Source organism: Barbatula barbatula (assembly GCF_947034865.1).
Source record: "Barbatula barbatula genome assembly, chromosome: 2".
Classification (NCBI taxonomy): Eukaryota; Metazoa; Chordata; class Actinopteri; order Cypriniformes; family Nemacheilidae; genus Barbatula; species Barbatula barbatula.
This window is the reverse complement of record NC_136767.1, coordinates 3,367,141-3,392,023: the sequence shown is the minus strand read 5'-3', so window position 1 is coordinate 3,392,023 and position 24,883 is coordinate 3,367,141. Positions and strand designations below refer to the sequence as shown.

At 38.0% G+C, this 24,883-nt stretch overlaps 5 protein-coding genes across 7 annotated transcripts; 2 read left to right on the top strand and 3 right to left on the bottom strand.

The window, feature by feature from the left end:
• Positions 1–54: 54 nt before the first annotated feature.
• lrwd1 (leucine-rich repeats and WD repeat domain containing 1) lies at positions 55–8,457 on the bottom strand. Its single transcript, XM_079485090.1, has 16 exons — positions 8,317–8,457; positions 7,806–7,887; positions 7,446–7,680; positions 6,966–7,085; positions 6,473–6,619; positions 6,302–6,388; positions 4,655–5,098; positions 4,377–4,497; positions 4,181–4,287; positions 3,817–4,024; positions 3,650–3,722; positions 3,435–3,569; positions 3,236–3,339; positions 2,498–2,656; positions 2,254–2,363; positions 55–938 (listed from the first exon to the last, which is right to left on the bottom strand). Exons 2-16 carry the CDS (start codon positions 7,883–7,885, stop codon positions 786–788), a joined length of 2,283 nt encoding a protein of 760 aa, XP_079341216.1. The 5' UTR covers positions 7,886–7,887; positions 8,317–8,457; the 3' UTR covers positions 55–785.
• On the bottom strand, positions 8,317–10,501 carry alkbh4 (alkB homolog 4, lysine demthylase). 2 transcript variants are annotated; one of them, XM_079485103.1, is made up of 4 exons: positions 10,435–10,501; positions 10,088–10,293; positions 9,785–9,976; positions 8,317–9,704 (listed from the first exon to the last, which is right to left on the bottom strand). In XM_079485103.1, the coding sequence occupies exons 2-4, from the start codon at positions 10,277–10,279 to the stop codon at positions 9,201–9,203; spliced, it is 888 nt and encodes a 295-aa protein (XP_079341229.1). In that variant the 5' UTR covers positions 10,280–10,293; positions 10,435–10,501; the 3' UTR covers positions 8,317–9,200. The 2 variants fall into 2 exon arrangements, with proteins under 2 accessions (XP_079341229.1, XP_079341228.1); XM_079485102.1 differs by lacking the exon at positions 10,435–10,501 and having other exon boundaries at positions 10,088–10,394.
• Positions 10,299–11,790, bottom strand: polr2j (RNA polymerase II subunit J). The gene is made up of 4 exons (XM_079485121.1): positions 11,588–11,790; positions 11,247–11,336; positions 10,984–11,158; positions 10,299–10,635 (listed from the first exon to the last, which is right to left on the bottom strand). The coding sequence occupies exons 1-4, from the start codon at positions 11,638–11,640 to the stop codon at positions 10,600–10,602; spliced, it is 354 nt and encodes a 117-aa protein (XP_079341247.1). The 5' UTR covers positions 11,641–11,790; the 3' UTR covers positions 10,299–10,599.
• A 2,647-nt stretch (positions 11,791–14,437) lies between these two features.
• Positions 14,438–19,255, top strand: ncf1 (neutrophil cytosolic factor 1). The gene is made up of 11 exons (XM_079479376.1): positions 14,438–14,559; positions 14,690–14,770; positions 15,394–15,469; positions 15,988–16,153; positions 16,337–16,398; positions 16,483–16,605; positions 17,682–17,789; positions 17,896–18,013; positions 18,145–18,258; positions 18,357–18,523; positions 18,813–19,255. Exons 1-11 carry the CDS (start codon positions 14,488–14,490, stop codon positions 18,956–18,958), a joined length of 1,233 nt encoding a protein of 410 aa, XP_079335502.1. The 5' UTR covers positions 14,438–14,487; the 3' UTR covers positions 18,959–19,255.
• Positions 19,256–19,441: 186 nt separating this feature from the next.
• On the top strand, positions 19,442–24,413 carry rcc1l (RCC1 like). 2 transcript variants are annotated; one of them, XM_079479357.1, is made up of 12 exons: positions 19,442–19,633; positions 20,084–20,374; positions 20,574–20,703; positions 21,130–21,258; positions 21,557–21,623; positions 21,760–21,811; positions 21,961–22,045; positions 22,426–22,607; positions 22,744–22,831; positions 23,123–23,296; positions 23,482–23,567; positions 23,664–24,413. In XM_079479357.1, exons 2-12 carry the CDS (start codon positions 20,096–20,098, stop codon positions 23,739–23,741), a joined length of 1,350 nt encoding a protein of 449 aa, XP_079335483.1. In that variant the 5' UTR covers positions 19,442–19,633; positions 20,084–20,095; the 3' UTR covers positions 23,742–24,413. The 2 variants fall into 2 exon arrangements, with proteins under 2 accessions (XP_079335483.1, XP_079335482.1); XM_079479356.1 differs by having other exon boundaries at positions 23,482–23,794.
• The last annotated feature ends 470 nt before the right edge of the window (positions 24,414–24,883 follow it).

The following is a 24,883-nucleotide window of genomic DNA, read 5'->3' as shown; positions in this document are numbered from 1 at the left end:
GCTTGCGGGGCACAGCAGCAACGGCTATCCAATGAGTCGTGACGCAGCAAGGACAATGGGACGGACAGTGCTGCCGTGAACTGGAACAGCTTGTACTTGCACTTTTGTTGTGTCTATTTAGTTTTATGCGGTGCCTTAAAGCTTTCTTTTATGAAGACAGACATAACTAAATATACACCGTTTGTCAGTGTCTGTTCAGGAATATGAACTTATTAAACACACACATGAAAGGACGCATTATAGCCAAGTATCATGGAAAACTTTTCCTAACACATATATCATGAGAATAATTTGAGCCAGTTTGGACATAGGATATGTCATATGGTATCTACAGTACTACATGAATGCAATATTACATGAATATTGAAACTTTGATGCCCAGAAGTACTTTTATTCAACTATAGTCCTGAATAAAGCAGTGCCATATAACTTCCGGGACAGATGTTGGACACAAATGTCATTATTAAAGCTGGTGTATGACACAAACTCATGGTTTGAAGCATAATATAAATAAGACGTCCCTGTTTGAATAATATCAATTTTTTCTGACAGCATCTTTTTGACAATGTCTAAACTTAAAACAAAGTACACAAAAATATGAAAAATAACAAAATTTAGGCTATTTGCAATAAAATTGATAAAAGTGGAACAATGTACGTGATGATTGAATTAGTCTTTCTCTGTCTCTTTGAGACAATATCTAAACAGGGTTATGTAATCGACTTTTTTTCAATGTCCAGGCTTTCCCCAAAAAATTGCAGGTCACAAAAGCCATCTTTAGCGGTTCAGTGGCTTTTCTCTCTTCTCCACACCACGGCCATGTTCTTGTCAGTAAGGGCAACCAAATATCGAAGATCAGGATCCATGGCAACGCTGTTAATAGATGGCCCCTCTACTGGACCCTTTCCAGCTCGAACAGGTGATGGCCACCCCAGCACCTGAGAAAACAAGACAAAATGAGATCCCAGTGTTCTTTGTTCAAACAATAACCACTCTCATGTGGTCCACAAGAAGATCTTAAAAGGTTTTGTCTATGTATACTAGAGATGACAGGATCGTTTTATTTTTGATACCTTATCATGGAGGTGGCATTACCATATTTTTCTGACTGGCTAAACAAATAAATTAAGACTGCATTCTTACTTTGATATCTACGAAATCTCAAATTCTTACAATTGTAAGAATGCACATATGACATCAGGTCCGTAGCCAGCCTATTGAAAGGGGAGGTTCTTTTTTCTCAAAAAGTGGACCTTTTTGCAGTTTTCTCCTCCTTTTGTATTTAATTATGAGGTTCAAATACTTTATTTTGGTGACCTTTTATGCACTAATTTCTGCTGGATTAGTTTGTCTGCTGGTATCTTAACCAGCACGCTTTTTGATGCACCTAAAATATTTATTGCATTGTTGTCAAATTGCTTCCTCGTGTAACACTTTTGTCAGTCCATACACAGTTCATAAGTTTAAAGACCACACTAACAACAGAATAGATTTAATGAACTTTACTGAAATATTAATAATAATTCTTCTCATCATCATTTCTTGACTCTCTGTCAATGCCTCTTTGCTATGTTTTTTTATTATTATTACGCTACGTTTATATGGCTATTATATTGTTTTTTCTGCAAGGGCCACATAATTCTCCCTGTCTTTAATGCGGAGCCGGGTCGGTTTGTAACAGAAAACTACATGGGCCGGAGGTACTACTTGAATTATTGTGGAGATTTAATTATGATTTGAAATGTATTTATTATGCCTCCTAATGGTATAATTGTTTATTAATAGTTTAGTGCTACTCAAATTCAAAACATTTTCTTATGCATATTAATTAACCTTTCTCTTTCCCAACCGCTTGGCCATTTTGTCGTCTCTTTGAAATTTTCTGATGGTTCGCGCGTCAGTTCTATCGCAATGGTACGTTATGAATTTAACATATTATTAGGCTATGTGAGTAACAGAGAAATTTGGGTCTGAAGGCCAATATTCTGACGCTCGCTCACGGCCCTACGAGAGAAAGCTCCTGATTGGTTAACGGAATTTTCGCCAAAGTTCAGATTTTTCATCTCGCTCGAATCAAGCGAACGCTCAATTCGCGTCATTCGCGCCGCAAGTAGGTCATCGCATCTTTGCACATTCTGGACCTTTGGCAGTGAGGGGGGGTTCGTTCGAACCACCCGAACCCCCCCTGCCTACGGGCTTGGACATACAGTTCAAGACATTGTGTGATCTGTAATCCAGTGATGAATAACCTACCTCAGTGACTGCAATAGCTTTTCCACTCTTGAACTTTTCAATCATGGCGTCTGTGATATGGTACGTCCATAGACTCCCCTTCTCGTCACCGCACACAACGTAACCATATCCTACAAGAAACATCAGTTCTGCCTTCAGCTTCCATCACATCTGCAATTTTATCACGCTTCAAACAGTCTTTCCAAATCTGACCACTGTCCAGACATAAATGAAGATGACTGATGATGTCATATACAAGACATACCTGGGCAGGTGCCCAAAGAGAGGTAGGGGATATCAGTGCTGGACCATTGCATCTCTGCCAGTACAACAGCGGTCACCTCTTTCTTTTTGCCGTTCCATGAGGCACGTGTAGCGCTCCAGCTCCACAGGTAGATTGAGCCCTGCATGTGACTCTTGGAAGCTGAAAGGAAGCGTTTCAGAAACATCATTTAAATATATTTTTTGGAGCTTGTAGATTCTTTAAAATCCTCCTTTAGTGCTCAACAGAAATAAATAATATAAGCATTAGAAACAACATGAGGAATAGTACACATACAGTAGAAACAAAAAAGAAAAGCCAAGACAAAAGTACAAAAATAGCAAACAACACATAAAAACACCTATTACTGTTAGGGCTGTTAATCATATCCAGAATAAAATTTTATGTAACATATGTCTATGTACCATCAAATTAATTTTGCATTCTTAAACACATACACATACATATTTAGGACATATTTAAACAGGTTTAAATGCATTGTGTTAAATATAAAAATGTATAAACATTTATGTGTAATTTAAAATCATTGGTAATATAAATAAATATATGTATACATGCATGTATGTATTTATAAATAAGAAATTAATATGCACAGTACACATACATATATTATGTAAACACAAAAATTTATTGCAAAATAATCGCGATTAATCGTTTGACAGAGCTTCAACAAAAATGTAGCACGTAAAGTATACCAGTGTTTTCTCATTGTTTACTTACCCACTATATCATCTGAGAGGAAGCTTAGCCCGTCAATAGTACGGTAGCTGTTTTTCTTGTCCTTTTTCTTGTAAATAGGAAACACAATCTCCATCTCTTCATTTCTAAAAAATAAAAACAATTTAAACTGAGTAAAGTACATCTTAATTAACGATGGCTTATAAGAACAAACAAAAGGTGACAGTAAGAAAATACAAACCTCTTCTGTATGTTTTTACTGAGCTGGATGTCAAAGCTAAACAGCCCTTCATCACAAGCTGAGAGGAGCTGTGTGTCTTGAGGGAGCAGGGAAAGGTGGAGAGGAGTGGAGGACGTTTCCAGCACTAGCAGCTTACTGTAGGCAATACAATGGAAAACTTTAGTTGGATATCTAAAAGAAAAGCTTAAAAATAACTATACGATCCAACTATTAACCTGATTTTGAAGTTGTAGTCACGATCCAAACCACCAATGTCCCACAAAATGATCTTATTTTCGTAAGACCCAGCTAAAATAGAAAGAAGTTGTTTTCATTATAATCCTTAATTCAATTCACAGATCATCTTAGAAGTCTTACGGTATTCACGGTTTCTTTCACTTACTGAAGAGAAATGTAGTTTTGCAGGGACTGAAGCGCACAATGGAAATGGCCCGCCGACTGGCACGAAACTCTCCGAATGCCAAATTCACTCTTGGATGTATGAGCTTGACAAGGCCTCTCTTACCCCCAGCAGCCAGGATATTACAGGGGCGAGCAGAACCACCAGTCCGGGACATCAGCACAGTGGACCAGGCTAACGAAAAGAACTCCTTAACAAAATTGGAAGGAAGAAATTAGAAAGGCACATGAGTCAAATGCAGGTGGATTATTTGTTTAGAATTTTTGAGCAACAGGTCTATAGACTATAGGCCAAAGCCCCGTGGTGGTAGGAGATGGTACTGCACATAGAGCTTCTAGACACTCACCTCACCAGGAACCTTATATTTCTTGAGCACATGTCCAGACTCGCAGTCAATGACACACAAAGTTTCCCCACCGCACGTGGCAACTGTCCGAGTCCCACCGCTCAAATCTGACAAAAATTTAAAGCAACACATAAAACTCAAAATACAAAAATATTTGCACGGATTTCATACAATTCTATGGTTTGATAGTTCTCACCGCTGCCGCAGTCATGTGGGGGTTCGAATGCACAGGCCCAAAGCTGAGTGTCAAAATCTTCTGGACTGTCCTGTCGACTGTGACACTGCAGGACATGGATGGGCTGCAGACTCACCGGCTCCTAAAGCCACAGGGGAGACGCCATTAATGATGCGTTAATGACTCGGTGATGGGCAATCAAGACTGAATTGACAATAAACGAAATACCAGCAACATCAGGAATTCTCTGGCAATATATATGCAAATCAGACACAATAAGCACCACAATGTGTTTTTACCTGAGGAACTTTGCTGTTGGTAGTTTTCTGAGGTGTCCCAGTTTCGGTCCGTTTGCCTTTTTGAGGTGTGGGGTGATCTTTAGCAGTTTTCCTCGGACTCAATTTCGACGTGGGAGTGGAAGTGGCTGGGCTCTTAGGTGCCTTTCTAGGGCTTTCAGTTTTGCTAGCGCCTTTCTGTGGAATATTTTCTAGGCGGCTGGATTTTCTCGGACTACCTTCTAGAGCTGCCTCAATGGTTGTTCTGGTCTGTTTTCTAGGGCTGGACAGCATAGTTTCAGTTTTCACTGGAGAACTCAGCAGTCGAGAGGATTTTCTTGGGCTGGCCTCAACAGTAGAAGCATTCGACAGGCGACCTGACTTTCGTGGACTGGCCTCAGCAGTGATGTCAGTGTTTCTGGTTCTCTTCTGTGGACTTGTGGTGCCGTTAGCTGCAGATTCACACATCTGTTTTTTGGAATGAAAAGCATTTTCTCTTTGAAAAGATGAAGATTGAGTCCATTCAAATCAGTTATATTTTAAATTCAGGGGCACGTTTTAATAAGGAGGTTCAACCAACACAGAGTTCAAATGTGAGCTGATTTACACAGAGATGCGAAACTTTGAGTTTTTGGTTTCAGAACAGCTGATTTTAGTTAGTTCTATCAACTCCGGGTAGGCTTACATTGAGTTAAGCGCGTGCACCTCAACTACGCCAAGCCATGATCCATGGAGTGAATCTTGATATTACGATTCCCCATGGAATCGGCACCAAAAAAAGCATTATGGTGGCAGAAAGCGCATGAGAGTGAGGCACACTTTCTGCTCTGCATACAGTGGATTTAATCAAATTTATAAATAGGTACTAATAAAAAAAAAACAAAGTAATCAGATGAATGAATGAAACAACAGAAATAAAAGAGAAATAATAATCCCATCAGTGCTCTAGTGATGAGTGTGAGACGTCATGGCGTATAGGACACTTGTAAGGGTGTCAGACTGATCACTAGTTTGAACCCTGTTTGGGAAAGAATATGCTCTGACATCAGCCAATGTGGCCGTGTATTACATCATTGATGATATTGTTTGATATATCTAATTCACTGTACAGAAATATGGTACAGTTGTAATAAAAATGCACACGGAAATGACAATATTCCACTCAGATCCTAAATTGCTCTCCTGAAACCAAAGTACTTCCCTATGAATGAATGCAGCCTCTTCACATACAAGATCCTCTAGAAAAGCACATATGACATATTATTCACTGAGATGGTCTCTGTGTGATCTAAATAAGTGCCATGAATGACTGTATTAATGAATGAGGTACACCACTTGTATCTCTATAAAAGGGGGAGGAGATCTAAAAAAAAATCTGGGTTTACCAAAGAAAACCTGCTCCCGACCAGGTTAGGTTCACAGAGTTAGTTATTATGGCTAGAACAAATTACCTCTCTCTTTTAGAAACAACCTTGTTACCTCGCTTTCTACAGTTTGACATACATCACATTCTAAAACGGAAAACCCAGAGTTTCCGTCATCTCAGGGTAAATATACTCAGAGTTTTCAATAAATCTCCTGAAACGGGTAAAGTGTGTAAACCCTAAAGGTAAAGTATGTAATTATTGCACCATAATCTTCCACATTATCTTTAAAATATGATGGGTTTACCGCGTTCTCCTTGGTTGGAGTTGTTACACTGGGTTCCTCTTCACTGCACGTCAGTGACTGAAAGTATTCTTTTGCGATCATTTCAATCTAGAAAAGCAAAACAAACGAAATTTGATGAGTTGAAAGAATAAGGGAGCTACATTTAGATACATTAGTGAATTAGACACCCACCCTCCACTTTGTGTAATCACTCAAAGAACTGGGGCCGTATTTTATTTGGGTGCAGGCATCCTTAACAAAGCTCTTCTCAACAGTAGCCAGGCTTTGTTTCGTAACCGGATCGGGAAGACTAAAGCTTCGTTCCCAAACACCAATAACCTTAAGATTGCAAAAAAACACAAAAGAGAGAAGAAACTTTAGTTAGCCTTTGTTTAGAAGCCCATGAATTCAATGTACGAGTGAAAAGAAATTTGCGAAAATTCTTCTTAGAGGAAAAGTAATTTTTTTATTTATAAATTATGTATCTGCAAGATGGGTCATAAATAACTACGGTCTGTTCACTTGAAAGATATTTTTTCCTAGCATATAGAAGCTTACAAAATACACAAAGCTTTCGAATTTTTTAGATATAAATATTCAGACTCAGGAATCTCACGGCGCTACTGTCTGCATTACAATAATCCAGTCAAAATAAAAATAAGCAAAGAAGAAGATCTCATCTCACTCTCTTTCTGAGAATTTCAGTGCTGCCATGGCGAATATGATGAGCCGTAGAGCTGATGTCCTTGCCATTGAGCATCCTCAACTTAGGTAACAGGAAGATCACTTTATGTTCATCATTGACCTAAAGAAGCATTCATTACATTTACATTTAGGCATTTGGCAGACACATACTCAAGCAGTAGGGGGGTCAGCTGTGGCCTAATGGTTAGAGTGTTGGGCTTGTGATCAGAAGGTTGCTGGTTCTAATCTCAGTGTCAGCAGGTCATGACTGAAGGGCCCTTGAGCAAGGCACCTTACCCCTGATTGCTCTGCAGTAATGTGCAACTGTATAAAACTACTTGTAAGTCGCTTTGGATAAAAGCGTCTGCCAAATGAATGAATAAAAAATGAATAAATTAGCCAAGGCATTATAAAAACTTGAATAGGAAGACATTTCTGGTCTATAGTTAGCATTGTGAGGGTTGTTCTGAGTTATTCTTACAGTGAGGTAGATGTTGTCCTCCAGTCTGAGTTCTTCCATGTTGCTCAGCTGTTCCAGTGACTCTACATCCTCCATTTCATTGTTTGAACAATCCAAGATCTTCAGGCAGGGCAGACACAGACCTTTGGGAAAATCCTGCAGCATGTTCCCAGACAGATCCAGCTGCTCCAGGCTGTGTAGTTTAGATAGCAGAGACACGGGCAGATCCTCGCCCTTCAGACCCATGCGTGAGAGACTAGAGAGACCAAAGAATGCGTTTAAACAAAATAATCTACGGAAAGTTTTATACTTTTTACATTAAACAAAACATAACTCAACATAAAGTACAGAATCCGGAAGGTCCAAGATGCATTAACTTACTTGAGAGTCTTTATCTGAGCCAGTTTATTTGTCTTTGGAAGACCTTTTTCCAGCAGTTTCTTCTCTGTTATCTTCTCCATGGCTGCAGACAGAGAAAATGTAAGTATCGTTGTCTTTCAGACCCTATAAAGGCGTGCTAGGGGATTTCGGAGACTTTGTGAAGCTACTATTGGGTATCTAGGTGTCAGACACATTGCGAGTGTCATTGTAATGCAATGACGTGGGACAATAAGCAGTTCACACTACAATACAGAGAGCAAAAGCGACATCAACATAAAAAGACATGAGACGAACTTTATTAACTTAAACTAGATAGATGAAAATGCATTTGAAACGCTTAAAATAAATATGCATGCATTTATAGTTTGACACGTTATAAAAAAAAGTGCTAAGGACTTTTATTAAAGACGACCCAGAACCAACCAGCGTGCTTGCAAGGTTGCGTTTATTTATTTTTTTACAATATTCAGACATCGGAATAAAACAAATATTTTTAAGCCAGTTTACACACCTTCGGATGAGCACAAACAGTCGGCGGTGTTATCCGAAGTTTAGACGCAGTCATGTGGATTAAAACGTCATTATTTTCCCGGGGAAACACAAATGAACTTTGACCTGTGTTGAAGAACTTTTGTTGTGGCGTCACCATTCCGCCATCTTGAGTGTGGCAAAGAAGCATGTACGTGCAGAACACAGTTTGACAGGGAAAAAAATATTTCAACCATAATAAACATTTTAAACCGACTTTAACACAAGAAATGAATGTTTTAATATAAAACTTGATTTAATACCGTTTTATATAATTTCACAGAAATAATCTATTTTAAGATATCACAATTTCTGTTTAAAAAATACATTTGAAATTTTTCAAATAAAATATCAAAATACAGCATATTATGCAACCTGATATGTACTACACTATGGGGCAGTTTCCGGGACAGGGATTATTTAAAAAAAATTTTTTTGTTAAATTAGGACTTTCAAGTCACTTATAACATATTTTACTAAAAACATTTCCATAACAATTACAAATAAATATTTCATTAAAATCTTATGTAACCTTTACATAAAATTATCTCAAACTTACTTCTCAAATTGTATATCATTATTATACAATTACAGGTGTGAATCAGAGAAAGATAAAGAGACTGTTTTCAACACTTATTTTTCTTATGTACTTAGCTGTTTTATGTAATAAATAAATTTAGTAATAAAAACATTTAACCAAATACATGCAGCTTTAAAATGCACCTTTGTTGAAATGGTCTTCAATCAAACATCTCTAGAGAGCAATACAGAACTGTGTTTATTTAAGTTAAGCTAAAATAAACATTATTTTACAAGTTGTGTTAAAGAAAACAGATTAAACATTCCCTTATGTGTGCATTTGGCAGTTCATAGGGGTGTACCCTTGAATTTCAGTGCTATATCTAACAACTCAGAGCCCAGCTTTTCCTGTTCTCCTCCTGGCAGAAACTCAGCAGAGAGCTCTCGGAAGGTGCTGCATACTCTTCGACCGTGAATGTCTTTTCTGCAGATGGCATGTTTCCATCTATGCCGAGCCTCTCCAAAGAGTACAACCAAAGACCTCCGAGGAAGATGAACAGCCACTCTCACCTCCCCTGATCCTGGATCTAAACTCATTGTAAGAACAGTGTTGGACAGCAGGTTGATAGTGACCAAGTGCTCTCCCCACAGCCAGCTGTCATCTAAATGTGGGTCAATAGCAGAGCCTCTGATTGGATCATAGTCTAAATTGCATTGTTCCACCGGTTTAAAGGAAGCTAAGAGAGGTGTCCGTCTCATCCTGTCCACCAGGCAACGGCTGACGGCAGGGAGGCCAGTGAAGTCCCCAGCACGGACCTTCTGCTTCTTGAAGTTCACCTTTGGCCCAAAATCCTTTAAATGAAAAAATACATTGTGACAATAATTTAAGAAGAAATGATAAAGTTTGATCAATACCGGCTTGTTTACGGTACCTGTTTCCGTCTGCCTGACTGAGATTGCCTCCACACGTTTTCGTCCATTGCAGCGACCAGCTCTCTCTCCTCATCCTCTGACACGAAATTCTCACACAAAAACACGCCAGGGAACTGAAAGGACTGTCGGGCACCTTTCTCCTGCCGGACGGCTGACTTCGTTACGGGATCATAGACGAAATCGTAATGTTTCTGCAAAATAACCTTTTTAAACAGCCGCTCTGTGTACGATGGGGAAGGTCTTGTTGAAACAATCGATCAACCTACATCGTTTCGACTATTGTAAATAAAATGTCGACTCACCAGATCATTATTTTGTAATAAATGTTCGTTAGACTTCCCGTCTTCACACCTCAGACATGTTCTTATGCCTTTACAACCGCAAACACGTATTAGTTCTCCGGTAGCCATCGGGCTACAAACGTGCGTCACTTTATTGTGCCCCCGCAGAAACAACCTAATGCCAAACGGTTCCCACGGCACAATAGTTCCCATTTCCACATTAATATCTAGAGCAACAAAAAAATGACAGCACACTAATATATAAAAAAGCCATTTATCAATTACAAAATCATATTACATCACATATGAGTCAGACACACAAAAGGAAGGTTTATCATCAGTAAATTGTGAAATATTTCTATATAAACCTTATACCAGCAAAGGCATTTGAGAGCTTATCAGCCAACCTCATCATTTCTGAAGAAAATAAATAAATGAAAGGTGTAGGGAGACACTGTGAGCCAGTAAGAGAATTTAAGGGTGGAAATCCCATCAATTGTAAATTACTGGTCATCTAACAGTGTTGCTGTTCCTCATTCTATTCCCTCCTGCTTGTCCTTGATGGCAACCTAAAATCATAAGACACATACGTTTCTGAAAGACAGCACACACAACCAAGAATATGCATTCAAATGAATTCAATGTGTATATATTCCATATTAATGTGCATCCCTGATTGGTATTGGTGAACCCATGTTCAGAATTTCTTTTTTGCTACGTGGTTACTAAACCAAAACACAGCTCACAGCCCTTTTTCAAAGCAAATGTGGTAAATTGTTTTCACAAATAGAAAAATAATCAGTTCCTTGACATTAAAAAGTGTCTGTAAAATTGTTAAATCTATTTCCTAAAGCAGTGATTCAAAATTTCGGTCGTGGAGAACCCCAACACTGTACAGTTTGATCGAGGTGACGTACCCTGAATCTCTCTTCCAGCAGGGAGAGCTCACTGATCAAGTCAGTGATGGCATTAGTGAAGGCTTCTTGAGGACTGTAGTCGGGTGTTGTCTGAACTCGGATCACAATCTTGTGCTCCAGAGGGTGGGGAACTTTATATCCAGCAAACAGCACCTGAGGGTCTTTCAGCAGTTGTCTGATGGAGAGATCACACGAGCGTTATACATGCTGCAAGTCAAATATAAAGTCAGTTTGATCATATGTACGATGCATCAAAGACTTACGACCGGATGATGTTCCCCAGCGTGTGGTCCTCCTTATTCAGTGTGAACAGACATGCATTGGGCACCTTTGTATCCTTAACTATCGTGATCCTGTAAAATGTCATTTATCAAGAATATTGAGCAGTCGTATTGTCTTTAAAAGTTAAAAGTACTTTAAATAGTTGTATGATAGCATAAACATGGAAAGGACTAGGTTCGTAAAAACGGCTAAATATGACTACCAGTCGTTAGCCAACAAGCTAAACACTTTGCACACATCCTTTGATTAAAGTGGGCTACAGTTCCATTGTAAACATTCATGAGTTTAACAATTAAATAGCAAAATACGGTATTTTACTTACTTTTTCTCTCCCTCAAATAACAAAAATGACTCGAATGCTGGTGGCGCGTTCATCTTGTTTGAAAACACGCAGCGCTAATGCGCTCACGCTGTTCTACACATGCGCATTATGAGCAAAAGCACTGACCGGTGGAAACCGCTGGGGGCGCCGTTAAGCAGCAGACCAAACCCTTAGGCTTAAAGCAGGGCTGTCCAAAGTCGGTCCTGAAGGTCCGGTGTCCTGCAAAGTTTAGCTTCAACCCTAATCAAACACACCTGAACCAGCTAATCAAGGTCTAGAAACTTCAAGACAGGTTGTTGAGCCAAGTTAGAGCTAAACTCTGCAGGACACCGGCCCTCCAGGACCGACTTTGGATACCCCTGGCTTAAAGGGATAATTCACTCAACTTCAAATTCTGTCACCAATATATTTGGAAGAATGCTTATAACAAAACAGATCTTGCCCCCCATTGACTCCCATTGTAGGAAAATTGCATTTTGAAGAATGTAGGAAAGCAAAAAGTTCTGGGGCATCTTTCGCTACCATTGTATGTTTTCCTACTATGGGAGTCAATCGGGGGCATAATATGTCTGGTTATAAGCATTCTTTCAAATATCTTTCTCTGTTCACCAGAGCAAATACATTTATACAGATTTGGAACAACTTGAAGGTGAGTAAATGATGACAATTTTCATTTTTGGGTGAACTATCCCTTTCAGTGTGTGTGTGTGTTATCCATTCTTTTTTCCAGTCATCATTCTGTGCCCTTCTTAACAGATTTGACTGGTTCTAACATCTGCTGGGCAACACCCACAACATAGAACCCAACACATTGCCAGCAGAGTATTTCCATTTAATCAATTTTTCATAATAATTTTAACTATTAAATACATTTGAATTTCTATAATGGTTTCTCAAGTCTTTTTCAGCACAGCTGCCGATTCTGTTCGATAACGGGCTAACCAAGTCCCTGATATTCATCCACACAGTTGACAGACATCTTTCATTTTCCAGCCTCTTTTCCAGACCTGCTGATGACACTCAAGTGTTGTTTATTCATGTTATTCATGTTGTTCTTACAGTATTGAAGGTCATTGTGTGATTCATACATTTTACAACCATGGGAGTTTCGCTGAGCTGAGAGCATTTTTTATAACCAGGATTTGGCAATTCAGACAGTGTCATTTGGGTTTGAGGAAATGGGAAGTGAAAAAATAGTTATTAAAAGCTAGATTAATGTATCTTTGTTAGTATTTGAAACATAGACATGATATTCTTTAGAAGTATTAGTCATTCATTTAAAAGCGATGAAGGGTCTATAGTGACAGTATTGTACCAAAGACTAAAGCAATATGTATAGCTGCACTATCTCTTATTTCAAATGTACCTGTTTTTAAAGTCAAAAGGTCATGAAAGCTATTTACCTGCCCACATTACATCAATATCAAAGGTTTTGACATATATGCCAGCAAAAGGAGATTATGGTATTTCAAGAATCTAATTTAACGGAGGTAATTTAGTTCAAAGTCCATTGCTCCACTTCAATTTAGTGTAATCTGTTGATTTTTCGCCAATCTCTGTTATTTGCCGACAATTCAAATGATCAAGTCGGGGTCTATAAATTATTACTCCCTAAAATGTCACGTACTGATACAGGAGTTTTCTTGCTTACTTTATTGTAACCAGTACATATAAGGAATTTTTTCGATATTTCCCCCAAAAACATGCTGTAGCTATGTGGGTGTGTGTTTACAAGACAATGTCTAGAAATGTGTGGGAGAAAACGGCCACATTAAGAAGATTCCTCACTCCTTCCACATGATTAGATTAAACTGCACATCTGCATGACTAAGATAATGACTCAATTGTGCCAATACGTCTTGCCGAATTTGTCTAGCGTGGCTCCTAGAAAGCTACCCCTAAAAAAATATAAATATTTTGAATATTACAGTGAACAGTGTTTTTTTTGTGGCTAAGCGTTGGTACCCAAATGTTGCAAAAAGAGCTGCTTGAGAACAGCCATTATTATGGTTAAAGACATCTTTTACGTAATAAAGTCTGTTTAAAATGTTGAATGATGAGTTTCCCATCAGCAGGAAATGATATTAGATATGATGGCAATAAATAAGCGGAACTTAAGAGACATGGCAATACCCACTCGAAAAAGTTTGTTTTCTCAATGTTTCCTTCTCTTTTTCAGTAAACATGCAACTTTGAAAACTACACAAAAGTGAACGTGAGGAACGCACTTTGAGAATGTCTGCATTACCGTAATGCTATTAACAATGTCAAATGTCATGAATTTAAATGATGACAGTTAACAATGACAGTTTCCCCAATAGATTATGTGAAATTAGTCACTAAATCTCTCTAATGTGTTTGACTGTTTGCCCGTGATGGACAGACCATCTGTCCAGGGGTTTCCAACGGCTCCAGCCTTGTAGAGGCCAAAAGCGTTTTACTCTGTATATACAGTTTTGTTAACTTATATCATTTTTAACAGGAATAAATAGAAAGTTCACAAGGACTATATTTTATGTTGTGATTCAAAAGTGATTCAATTCATGCAGGAATCTGACATTGAGAAAATAATAATATTTTGCATTGAAATATTTCATGAATTTTAGGGTTTGCTTTTTTCTGCATTGATTTTTGTACAACTATAGCCCCCATGTAATTTTAGCATCACGTTTTCAACAAAACATTTCTTGACCCCACATGAGCAACATTTCATACATGTAACTCTGGAATTTCTCATCTGTGTTTCCTCATTGATTTTAATGTAATGAAGTAAAAGAGGAAGGACTATGAGAGAAAGCTCCTCCCACTATCATACTGAACTCTATAAACACAGGTGAACTTAACAATACAAGAGCAGTCTCCTATTCGTCTAGCTATTGACAGAGTCTTCGTTTTGCAGGATGGCTGAACCTTATGTACGACATGTGGAGCTGTTAGGCTTCGAGAAAAGGTTCTTTCCCAGTCAGCACTTTGTGAGTAGGCTACAATAAATGTTTTTAATGCAATTATACTGTTTGTACACATATACACTGACAATAACAGATAAACTTGACATTACATACATCATTTATTCTTAAAAAGAAATCAATTCTTTTTAAAAAGGTGTACATGCTCTTGGTTAAATGGAGTGATCAATCAGAAAAGCTGATTTACAGATGGTATCCAGATATCCACACATTCCATGTAAGTTTATATTTTTATATCTCTATGACTGATTCGTTTTCCATTGCTACATGCATTTCCTCATAACAAAGATGCATAGAGAACACTTTGTTTAAAAGTCCTAAAAATATATACAGTAATATATTCGTTAATGTTGTAATGAATATGTACAGTATATTAGTTATAATATATACAAGATGCAAAAAAATAAGAGTCCGCTCCAAATTTTCATGTCAAATCAGCATTTTTCATTTCACGTATTGTGGGAATTCCCTAAAATTTAGTTTTTTACTTTGTTCTAAATGCTTGTACAAATATTACTGTTGTAGTTAAAAGTGAAAAAATAAATAATTTGTACTATTCGAGGTCAGGAAAAATAAAGAGCACATTTTCTTTTATTTTGACCTGTTTCTCCAGTTTAAATTTTCTGCTAATAGAAACCATATTTTTTTTCATTGAAATTTTGGAAAAACATTGCGAGTAGTTCACAGAATGAAACAAAAATGATTATTTTACCAAAACACATGTAAATAGTACATTTTAAAATCCAAAGAGTCTCTGAAATGGCCTCTTGTTTTTTTCTGTAACTGTATTTCTGTTACCTAATATAATAACCTGGATGTCATCAATTATTTAATTTATAGAAAGCATTAAAGGAAATGTTCCCTATTGAAGCAGGAGAGATAGATGCAAAAGACAGAATCATCCCTACATTACCAGGTAAAGTGACACTTACATAGTATATGATTACCCTTAAAACAAATAGACCAAGATTGAACTATTGTAAATTATTTACTAAAAAGATTAAAAGCATCAGACTTATTGATACCTTCCACAAGCATATCAGCATTGTGTGATAGTTTCATTTATCAGCAAGAGCAGATAACACAGAAGTCAGTTTTAGTTCCTCTCAGGAAGCACCTGCTTTATGTCAAGCGTATCAGATATATTTATTTTTTCCTTTAGAGTTAAGTAAAGTTTACTACATGCTACTAATGTTAAAATGTGTCCATTGGCGTAATGATGTGAATTCTTGTTGTGTTTTTTGTGTGTGATCGAGTTTCATTTCTGCAAAAGAACATTTCTGGAGGACATTGTGGCAGGTGTTGCAGACAAACTGTACTTCCCGGTTTTACAGATAGACAGACAATTTGTAGCTGTATGACCACTACACAACGTGGCCTGCATGTAAATACAAAACAGCCAAAACATTCAGTCTGATGTTTTAACCTCCTCAGCTCCAAAATGGCTAGACAACCAAAAAACTACAGAGAGAAGGCAGGTGACTCTTGCAGAATATTGCCGCTCTCTGCTCAACCTGCCTGCAAACATCTCCCGATGTCAGTTGGTTCGTGACTTCTTCAAAATGCGGCCTGAAGATGAATCTCCGCCGGCCGCCCACCCGTGAGTAAAGATTGCAACAGTTTGGAGCTGTGGTTTTACGACACATTAAGCCCAATGAGAGTAATGAAATGACAGTCCTGCTTTACATTTAACAATATTATCCTCTGTGTTTGTATTATCAGCTGTGAAAAAGTATGTCCCAAATCAAAACCAATGACAAATAATATTATCATCTTTCTTCAGATTCAAAAGAAACGAGACATTTATTATGGCCACCAGTAGATCCAGGAGAAACACTTCATCAGGTATAAATCAATTTTCCCATTTGCATCTGATATATCTTAAGTGAGATACCTTGCTTATGTTGAATTTGGGGTATTTCTGCACAGAAATCACAGGGCCTATCATGCTTGAGAGTTACAGAGTGATTGCAGACTACGGCAAGAGCTCAAAGCATGAGCTCACTCTGAAGTCAGGAGACATGGTGGACATCGTGGAGAAAAGTCCAAATGGTGAGCTGGATGTGCTACATTAGATAACATGAATGCACTTTGAACAATACTTTCACAGCATTGATAAATCTTAATGTTAACCTTAAAGGGACAGTTCACCCAGAAATAAAAACCTGTCATGTATTCACACTTATATCATTCAAAACCTATATGACGTTCCTTCTTCCGTGGAACATAAAAAATATATTTTGTTAGGCTGGTGGTCGATAATCAACATTCTTCAAATGCCTTCCTTTGTGTTTTGCAGAATAAATTAAGTCAAAGGTTTAGAATGACATGAAGGTGATTGATGAAAAATATTTCATTAATAACTCTCACTTTAAAGATCCAATGTGTAACGTTTTAAAGGATTAATTGACAGAAATGCAATGAAACATAGCTATGTCATAAAAAAGAGGTGTATAAAGAGCTTAAATAATGAATAATGTATGTGTTTCCATCTACATACACCGCGGGTCTGCTTGCATGGAATTCGCCATGTTGTTTCTACAGTAGCCCTAAATGGACAAACTGCTCTACAGAGTGTGTTTCGTAAACACGTTATCTCCTTCGGCAAAGACACGAAAACGTGACGACATATTTGTCTTGTGTCAGCAGTCGTAGTGCTTTCGAAAGGGAGTGGTAGAGTGAGCCGTTGGTTGCATTTTGCGACCTCGCCGCTAGTTACCACTAAAATCTCCACATTGCTCCTTTAACTAATGTTAACGAATAAAATCGTATTATCAATTTTGACCCCTTAAATACCTAGTTAAAAAATTCTAGTTGGTCAGTCATCAATGTCATTCTTGTGTATGGCTCAATCACACTAGTCTCATGTTAATAAAAAGTCATATTTGTCAAGAATTACAAAATATATTAGTCAACTCGCCATTGCACAACCCACTGAACTCCTTCACTGTGTTTTTATTTTAGTACCAACAAACATTTAGAAATCCAAGTAAATATAATACTTTCTCTATGAGGTCATATAAATAAATGGTTTTCAACATGTCATTAAGCCAAGTGTTGACATAATACATTATATAGGCCTATTGATACATTGATCATATGGTTGCGATTTAATGTGTTTCCTGAAGGCTGGTGGTTCTGTCAGTGTGATTCCAGGAGAGGTTGGGTACCGGCTTCATACTTGGAACCACTGGATGGAGCAGTTGAATCAGAGGAACCGGAGCCTAACTATGCAGGTAAATGTGTATACTGTCACGTCAAGGCCAGATAGCATTATGCTAAATCAAAGAGGAGAGAATTGTGTTGTGTTGGCCTGTGTTGATGATATCTCTGTTCTTACAGGAGAGCTTTACAAAACCACCAAAGGGTATCAAGCTGTCGAAGAGGATGAGTTAACTCTTGAGTCTGGAGAGACTGTTGAAGTTATCCATAAACTTCTAGATGGGTGGTGGGTGGTCAGGTAGGGGTCAGCTGTTAACTTGAACTGCATAACATTGTTTTTCAAAACAATAGGGTGAAAAGTCCAAACATGTTGTCATTTACACTTCAATCAGATTCTCGCTAAGGAAAACTTCTGTTTGTCTCCAACAGGAAAGGAGAAGATACTGGCTACTACCCGTCCATGTTCCTCTTCTGTACGGGTGAGAAGAAAGAGGTGGATGCTGAAAAGGATGTTGTCAGAAGAGCCACACCACCACCCAGGAGGTACATACATATACGAGCACAATTCCACACGATGTTAATACTGACAAACTTTCTAACTTTATTTTTGCTGATATATCTTTTTTTACTGTCACCAATAGATCGACCATCCGCAACGTCCAGAGCATTCATTCCAAGGGACGTCAGAGGATCAGTCAGGACACTTATCGCAGACAGAGCCGGCGATTCTTACAGCAGCGAGGGAGACTAAACTCCCAATCTAAAAATGTGACACGATCTCCATTACAAGAGAGGAAGACAAACAGAGGTGTGTATTGGGCATAGTCTAAAATACAGCAAGACAAAGAAAAGTGATTTTCTATTTCCTCTCAGTACTATAGTTCTTAGTACCATGAAATTGTTACGGTGGTGTGGAGAATCCACCAAAATCGAGGAAGTCTAAATGCAATTTAATAATGAAAGTAAACCACAACGGTGACAGAAATACATCTCGAATGGTTTCTTTAGGCTTCACATTCAAGCTGAAATTGCCAATAAAATATATTTGCAGCGCTTGAAGGCAATGATTATGGATTTACACCACTTTCTTTATGTAGAGAACATCGTAAACTCAAGCTCCTCCAAACCAGAAGATCTGGATGAGAGTACTCCAGTCATTCCTCCCCGGCCCAGTCCTCAGCTCATTCTGGAGCGCTGTACCGAGAACACATGCAAGAGAGTCAGCATACACGAAGCCAGCTGATCTGCATTCAACAACTGTGTGAAAACCTTACTTATATCTCTGTTTAAGTTCGATTTGAACAGTTTTCCTTGCATTCAGATCAATTGTGCACACAAACAGTTCATTCCTGCTTAGCCCAGAACCTGTTATAAGCTATGGATGTTAGATATGCTATACATATCATGTCAGTATTTCTACATGTCAACCAAAACTGTACTTTGTAAACTAACAATGTACCATGTAAGCATTTATTTGGCATTTTAATGAATATTATATTCGATGTGAATAATAAAGTCAATGCGTGTAAGAAAACAGTTTAAATATTCGTCTTTATCAACGACTACTTCGAGATCGACTAACAAAAGTTAAATGTTCACTTTCCAAAAAGCTCATTTTGAATAAAAGAAAGAAAGCAACCGAGTGATCATGACGAACGAGCTTTTCACGCCCCCTAGCGGCGTTTTTGTCATTGCGCAGTGCAGTTCACGTCACGTCCCATACGTCACACAACACAAGTAAACTGTCATGGCTGCCCCCGTAGACAACACGTTAGAGCGGCAGAGAAAGGACATATCAAACATTAAAATCAGCTTAAACATATACAGACATTTACGAGAATTTATTTATTAAGTGACGGGATTGCCGTAAAAGCGATTTGTTTTTAATGTTGTTGTATTATTAAATGGTCATTCAGCGGTAAGTAACAATATCAAGTTTATTGCATTTACTCTCTTTACTATTTAAAAAGTGTGTTATCGCTACAGTAATGCTTATACAATTGTCGAATGATCTGTTGAATTTACACTTCATGGTACTTATAAACACACACACCATTATAAGTGAAATGTCCATAATAGGCTACCATTTAAAATGACATTTAAAAGTACCTTTATTATTTTACTTATTTCAGTTACTGAAATATTCACTAATCTACATCACGCACAGGTTAACATAGACTTATTTCAATATATAGCATTTACAGAAGAAACACATTATAATGAAGTGATTCATTATCTCTATATGTTGCGTAAGTTATGTAAGTTAATTTAGTTTCTTTTTTAAATGTAAAGAAAAGAATATATAAAAAAGCATTTCTCCACATACGAATTGAAATATCAGATTTTTTTAAATGTTTTGTCACTGCAGGTCACTGTCATAATGGCATTAGTCAACATTCGTGTATGTGGCCGGTGTTGTATTCGTGTTGGTCTCCGTGCATACGGCGTCCACCCTTTTGGCATGACAGGTCAGAAGCAAGATGACAGACCCGTGTTCCAATATGTGGGTCAGCACAGGAAGCCCAAAGATAAGGTGTTTGTATGGGGCTTTAGCTACACAGGCGCTTTAGGAATCCCCAGTTTTGTGGTGCCTGACAGCGGCAGGAAAAAGCCCAGGAAATACCAGCTCACACCTTATCGCCTGGACACCGAACAAAAGGTATAAATACCACGGGACATTAATATAGCGATGCTTGATTAATTATCATGGCGTTACAATGTGACACAGCATCACAATACTTTTTATAAGGGGTTTAATTTGCAGTGTACAAAATAAACCAAGTTACACTGTCCAGAACAATTCCTTATATTAAGGATAACATCATCTTTATTTTCTATGTCCTGTTTGTGTTTGGTAGATTTCCTCTGCAGCCTGCGGATATGGCTTCACGTTGTTGGCATCGAATAGCAAAGACTTGACCAAACTGTGGGGCATGGGCCTTAACAATGATTCCCAGCTGGGCTTCCAGCGGACTCAAAAGGACAGACGTGAGAAAAACGCCCACCACACTACAATTCGAAAATATGAATCTTTTTATTAGTAATTCATCTGCTCCTGTAGAAGCAAGCCTTTAAATGGAAGCAAGATATTTGGGAGAATGTCAGTAACCAAACAGATCTGATCTCCTTTGACTCCCATAGTATACGTTTTCCCTACTATGGCAGTAAATGGGGGATGAGGTTTGTTTGGTTACCGACATTCTTCCAAATATCTTCCTTTGTGTTCGACAGAGCAAAGAAATGTATACAGGTTTGGAACAACCTGAGAGCGAGTAAATGATGACAGAACTTTCATTTTTGGGTGAACTATCCCTTTAAATATAGTTCTGTGACCAATACCATACTGATGACCACATTCATGTTTACTCATGGATACAGGCTGGTGATGAACTGCTTTGTCTTGTGCGTTTACAGATAAAAGTTATGACTATGTTTTGGAACCTTCTCCGGTGTCTCTCCCACTGGCCAAACCTCAGGAGACGCGAGTGCTGCAAGTGTCATGTGGCCGTGCTCACTCCCTGGTGCTCACAGATTCTGAGGGAGGTGGGGATGTTTGCTATTTTCATCTGCTATTTAATGCAAATATTTAAAACATTATTTTTGCTTTAAGTAATAATAATATACTGCATGCTGCCTGTATCTACTGAAAGCAGTTTGCAAATGAATGTAATTCATGAATGACCTCATTCCAATTATTATCTTGGAAATAAAAACATATTTTGCATGTTTAATGTGAGTTTATTGTATGATCCAAAAAGAACTCCGATATAATTGATATTACTTCTGTTTTGCCGGTCACCCCTAAAATGGTTATTACACGAATTGCTTTCCTCTTCAACAGTTTTCAGCATTGGTAATAATGCTTATGGACAGTGTGGCAGGCCGATTGTGGAAGATGAGGTCTACAGGTTTGTTTCTAAGCGATATTATCTATACCTGCTCAAAGGACATTGAATATTTTGAAGGTTGAATATTTGCTTTACCTGCACTCCATTGGTTTTAAAGCTTGCGAGTACTGTATGACTAATGTATTGTTTTCTGCAGCGGAAGCCATCTTGTGCATAAGATTGAGGGGTTTGACAGTCGGGTCATTCAGGTATGTGATGATAAATGTATTGCTTGAAGATTGAAATTATATCAAAATTCCTGCAATAGTTTTGTTCTTACATTTATTTATATGAAATTCAAGTTAAACTTATTGCGTTTGTTGGCCAATGAGAGTGTCCTGTTTCTCTTGTCCTGTAGGTGGCTTGTGGCCAGGATCACAGTGTATTTCTAACAGAGAAAGGCTCAGTTTATGCCTGCGGGTGGGGGGCAGATGGACAAACAGGTTTGTTTCGTCAACTCGCTCGCTCAGTCATATTTTCCATCAGTCTGTGTTTTTGTTCTTCTTTATTATGGCAGTTGTATCTTAACCAGTAACTGTAATTGGGGAATTGTATAACTTTACCATACACATTTGAACCCAGTAATCTTTTATACCTGAATTTCAGCAATACATTGTCACCTAATTAATATTCATGAGGCATTTACATTATTCAATTAGCAGACGATTTTATCTAAGTACATTAGAGGTCATATACATTTCATTATTTTATTTGTAAAATCAAAATCCCAAAGCAAATCCCACGTACCGCTTTAGGAAAACGACAGTTTTGAAATGTTTATCTTGTACGCATCGTCATTAAAACATCTGAAATGTGTTTTAAGGTCTGGGCCATCACAACAAATCCCCTTGTCCAGTGCTTGTTGGAGGAGACCTGGCTGGAGTCAAAGTTCAGCAGGTGATCACATATGGAGACTGTAGTTTGGCTGTGTCCATCGACGGCCAGCTTTACGGTTGGGGGAACTCTGAGTACCTGCAGCTCGCCTCCGTCACCGAGATGACACAGGTATTATATATAACATTGAACCACCTCACTTAAATGATCCTGAGGGTTTCATTTCTTTCTGTGAGGGTTGGCTATCCTTCTAGAATAATCTTAGGGGTAAAAATGCCAGACTGTGAATCTCAGGTCTGTTTCACAGATTAGTTCGCCACGGCTGCTGCCCCTGAGGTCTGTGGGTCGAGTCAGACAGGCAGCATGTGGAGGAACACAGGTGGCGGTTCTGAACGGTAAGATTAGTAGCTCTTCAATAAACTTTATGGAAGCGAAGCATCTTACTACCACGTCTTAACGTGATTCCATGTTTTTTAATATATATATATACAGTATAATGTGCTTGCCACATTTATTGAAATGTAAACAACTCATTTGTAACAATTTTCTGGGAATAATCTACTTTGGAATGTTGTGACTGACCAATCAGAATCAAGTATCCTAGAGCCTGTAATAAACCAATGATTGAATACTAATAATTATTGTTTCACGTTCTGAGTTATCATTAAAACAAATACTCTCTGTAGAGGAAGGAGATGTGTTTGTTTGGGGTTTTGGAATTCTGGGGAAAGGCCCAAATCTGTCAGAGTCTGCTATCCCAGAAAGAATACCTGCCACGTTTTTTGGGAGGTCAGAATTCAACCCGATAGTAAGGGTCTCGTCCATTCGCTGCGGTCTCAATCATTTTGCAGCCATCACAGGTAAACGTCAATGTTAAAATATGTATTGCTCAAATACATTTATTCTTACATTTGAAATATTTCTGCGTCAAATGCGTTGTTGTTACAGAAAACCAATTCTTTAAACCTTTGTGTTATTAAACACTGTATGTGTCCTTCCCAACTTCAATGTAAAGAGTTATTTGCTGTGTTGATGTTGCTTTCAGAGCGCGGTGAGCTGTTTGTTTGGGGCAAGAATGTGAGAGGGTGTCTGGGCATCGGAAGACACGATGACCAGTATTTTCCATGGAGGGTAAGAGACCGACAACACGTCATTACATTTTTTCTCAAACAGAATAGTTCATTCAGACACTTTAATTTCTGTCCTTCATGCTCTTGATTTGTTTAGGTGACAGTCCCAGGCCATGTGACGGATGTTGCCTGTGGCGTTGACCACATGGTGGCGCTGGTCAAATCAATCATATGAGTCCGTCCTCTCTGATTCAGTCTTCTCTGGCACATCCAAGAGACTTCCAATGAAGTGCCAGAATTACAGGTTTTAGTGTTTCTCAGTATATCTGGTTGTTGGGTTGACTCCGTAAAGCGTCTTCAAGTCATTCTGCAACAAGCAAGCTAAGGGTGTGTTTAAGGTGGAAACAGGATACCACCTCTGCTTTTTTCGCCCCCATGAAGGACTTGCGAGTGACTTTGAAATTCTACATGGACTTTTTTTGTATGTTATGGCAAACACTGTGCATTGAGACTCACATTAGTATTGTTTATGGAACGTACCGTGTTACAACACACTGATTTCTCAATAGGTAAAATGAAGAATCTGGTACTTAAAAAACAGATCAGGCTTTACAAGGTTATTTTGGCTGGGACCGCTGCTGGTGTTACCAACTGGGTTCCTAATTTTTGTTGACCAATTATTTGTTTTTGCTGAATAAGAATAAATATTTATAAAAAATAAACATTTTGATTTAAAAAGCCTTGCTTATGACTCATGTAGACCAATTTTTCAACACATTTTTTAACCATTGTGTTCAATTCATTGATAAAGAACAATCGCAAAAGAACACTATGGCTTTTGAAGGGCAAAATTTCTTCATAAGTAAATTACCATCCAGGATCCTCGTTCAATAAAACAAACCGTTCCAAAATTGTATTTGTAGCAACTTTCATTGACTTTAATTGAAGCAACTTGCAATTCACAATTGATTATCTTACCAACGGTGGTTTAGAAACATTGTGGGATGCCATAAAGTCATTTTAAGTTCATGTATCCTTCAGAATCGAGTACATGCTTTGTCTAACTGTATTTCTAATCACAAGATTATAGTACCAGTTATAAAGCAATATACATTCTGAGGGAAAGAGTGGAATAGTTGAGGCGTCACCTCCTTTAATGTGCAAGTACAGTGTTAAAAGATTTCTGCCGTCTGAACTAATTTCAATCGACGCAAGGCTCCAAATGTAATCTTTTCTACGGTAGATAGAATTAGCAAAGATAAGAGCAAAGAATACATTTTTTAATCAGATAGGTGTCAAATAATATCTACATAAACTTGCTTAGATAGCAAATCCTGCAATTGGCACATATTCTAGCAGGTGTAAACCCCCACTGTC

Coding starts and splice junctions, on each gene's coding strand:
- lrwd1 (XM_079485090.1), bottom strand. CDS start 7,885: ATGGAGAAGATAACAGAGAAGAAACTGCTGGAAAAAGGTCTTCCAAAG. Junction 4,498..4,654: donor CCAACAGCAAAGTTCCTCAG/GTAAAAACACAT, acceptor CTGTGGCTTTAG/GAGCCGGTGAGTCTGCAGCC. Junction 939..2,253: donor AAGCTATTGCAGTCACTGAG/GTAGGTTATTCA, acceptor TTGTTTTCTCAG/GTGCTGGGGTGGCCATCACC.
- alkbh4 (XM_079485103.1), bottom strand. CDS start 10,279: ATGGGAACTATTGTGCCGTGGGAACCGTTTGGCATTAGGTTGTTTCTG. Junction 9,977..10,087: donor TATTACAAAATAATGATCTG/GTGAGTCGACAT, acceptor GTTATTTTGCAG/AAACATTACGATTTCGTCTA. Junction 9,705..9,784: donor AGTCAGGCAGACGGAAACAG/GTACCGTAAACA, acceptor TTTCATTTAAAG/GATTTTGGGCCAAAGGTGAA.
- polr2j (XM_079485121.1), bottom strand. CDS start 11,640: ATGAACGCGCCACCAGCATTCGAGTCATTTTTGTTATTTGAGGGAGAG. Junction 11,337..11,587: donor TTATTTGAGGGAGAGAAAAA/GTAAGTAAAATA, acceptor GACATTTTACAG/GATCACGATAGTTAAGGATA. Junction 10,636..10,983: donor TGCTGGAAGAGAGATTCAGG/GTACGTCACCTC, acceptor TTATGATTTTAG/GTTGCCATCAAGGACAAGCA.
- ncf1 (XM_079479376.1), top strand. CDS start 14,488: ATGGCTGAACCTTATGTACGACATGTGGAGCTGTTAGGCTTCGAGAAA. Junction 14,560..14,689: donor TCTTTCCCAGTCAGCACTTT/GTGAGTAGGCTA, acceptor CTTTTTAAAAAG/GTGTACATGCTCTTGGTTAA. Junction 16,154..16,336: donor TCTCCGCCGGCCGCCCACCC/GTGAGTAAAGAT, acceptor ATCTTTCTTCAG/ATTCAAAAGAAACGAGACAT.
- rcc1l (XM_079479356.1), top strand. CDS start 20,096: ATGGCATTAGTCAACATTCGTGTATGTGGCCGGTGTTGTATTCGTGTT. Junction 20,704..21,129: donor GCGGACTCAAAAGGACAGAC/GTGAGAAAAACG, acceptor GTGCGTTTACAG/ATAAAAGTTATGACTATGTT. Junction 21,624..21,759: donor GTGGAAGATGAGGTCTACAG/GTTTGTTTCTAA, acceptor TGTTTTCTGCAG/CGGAAGCCATCTTGTGCATA.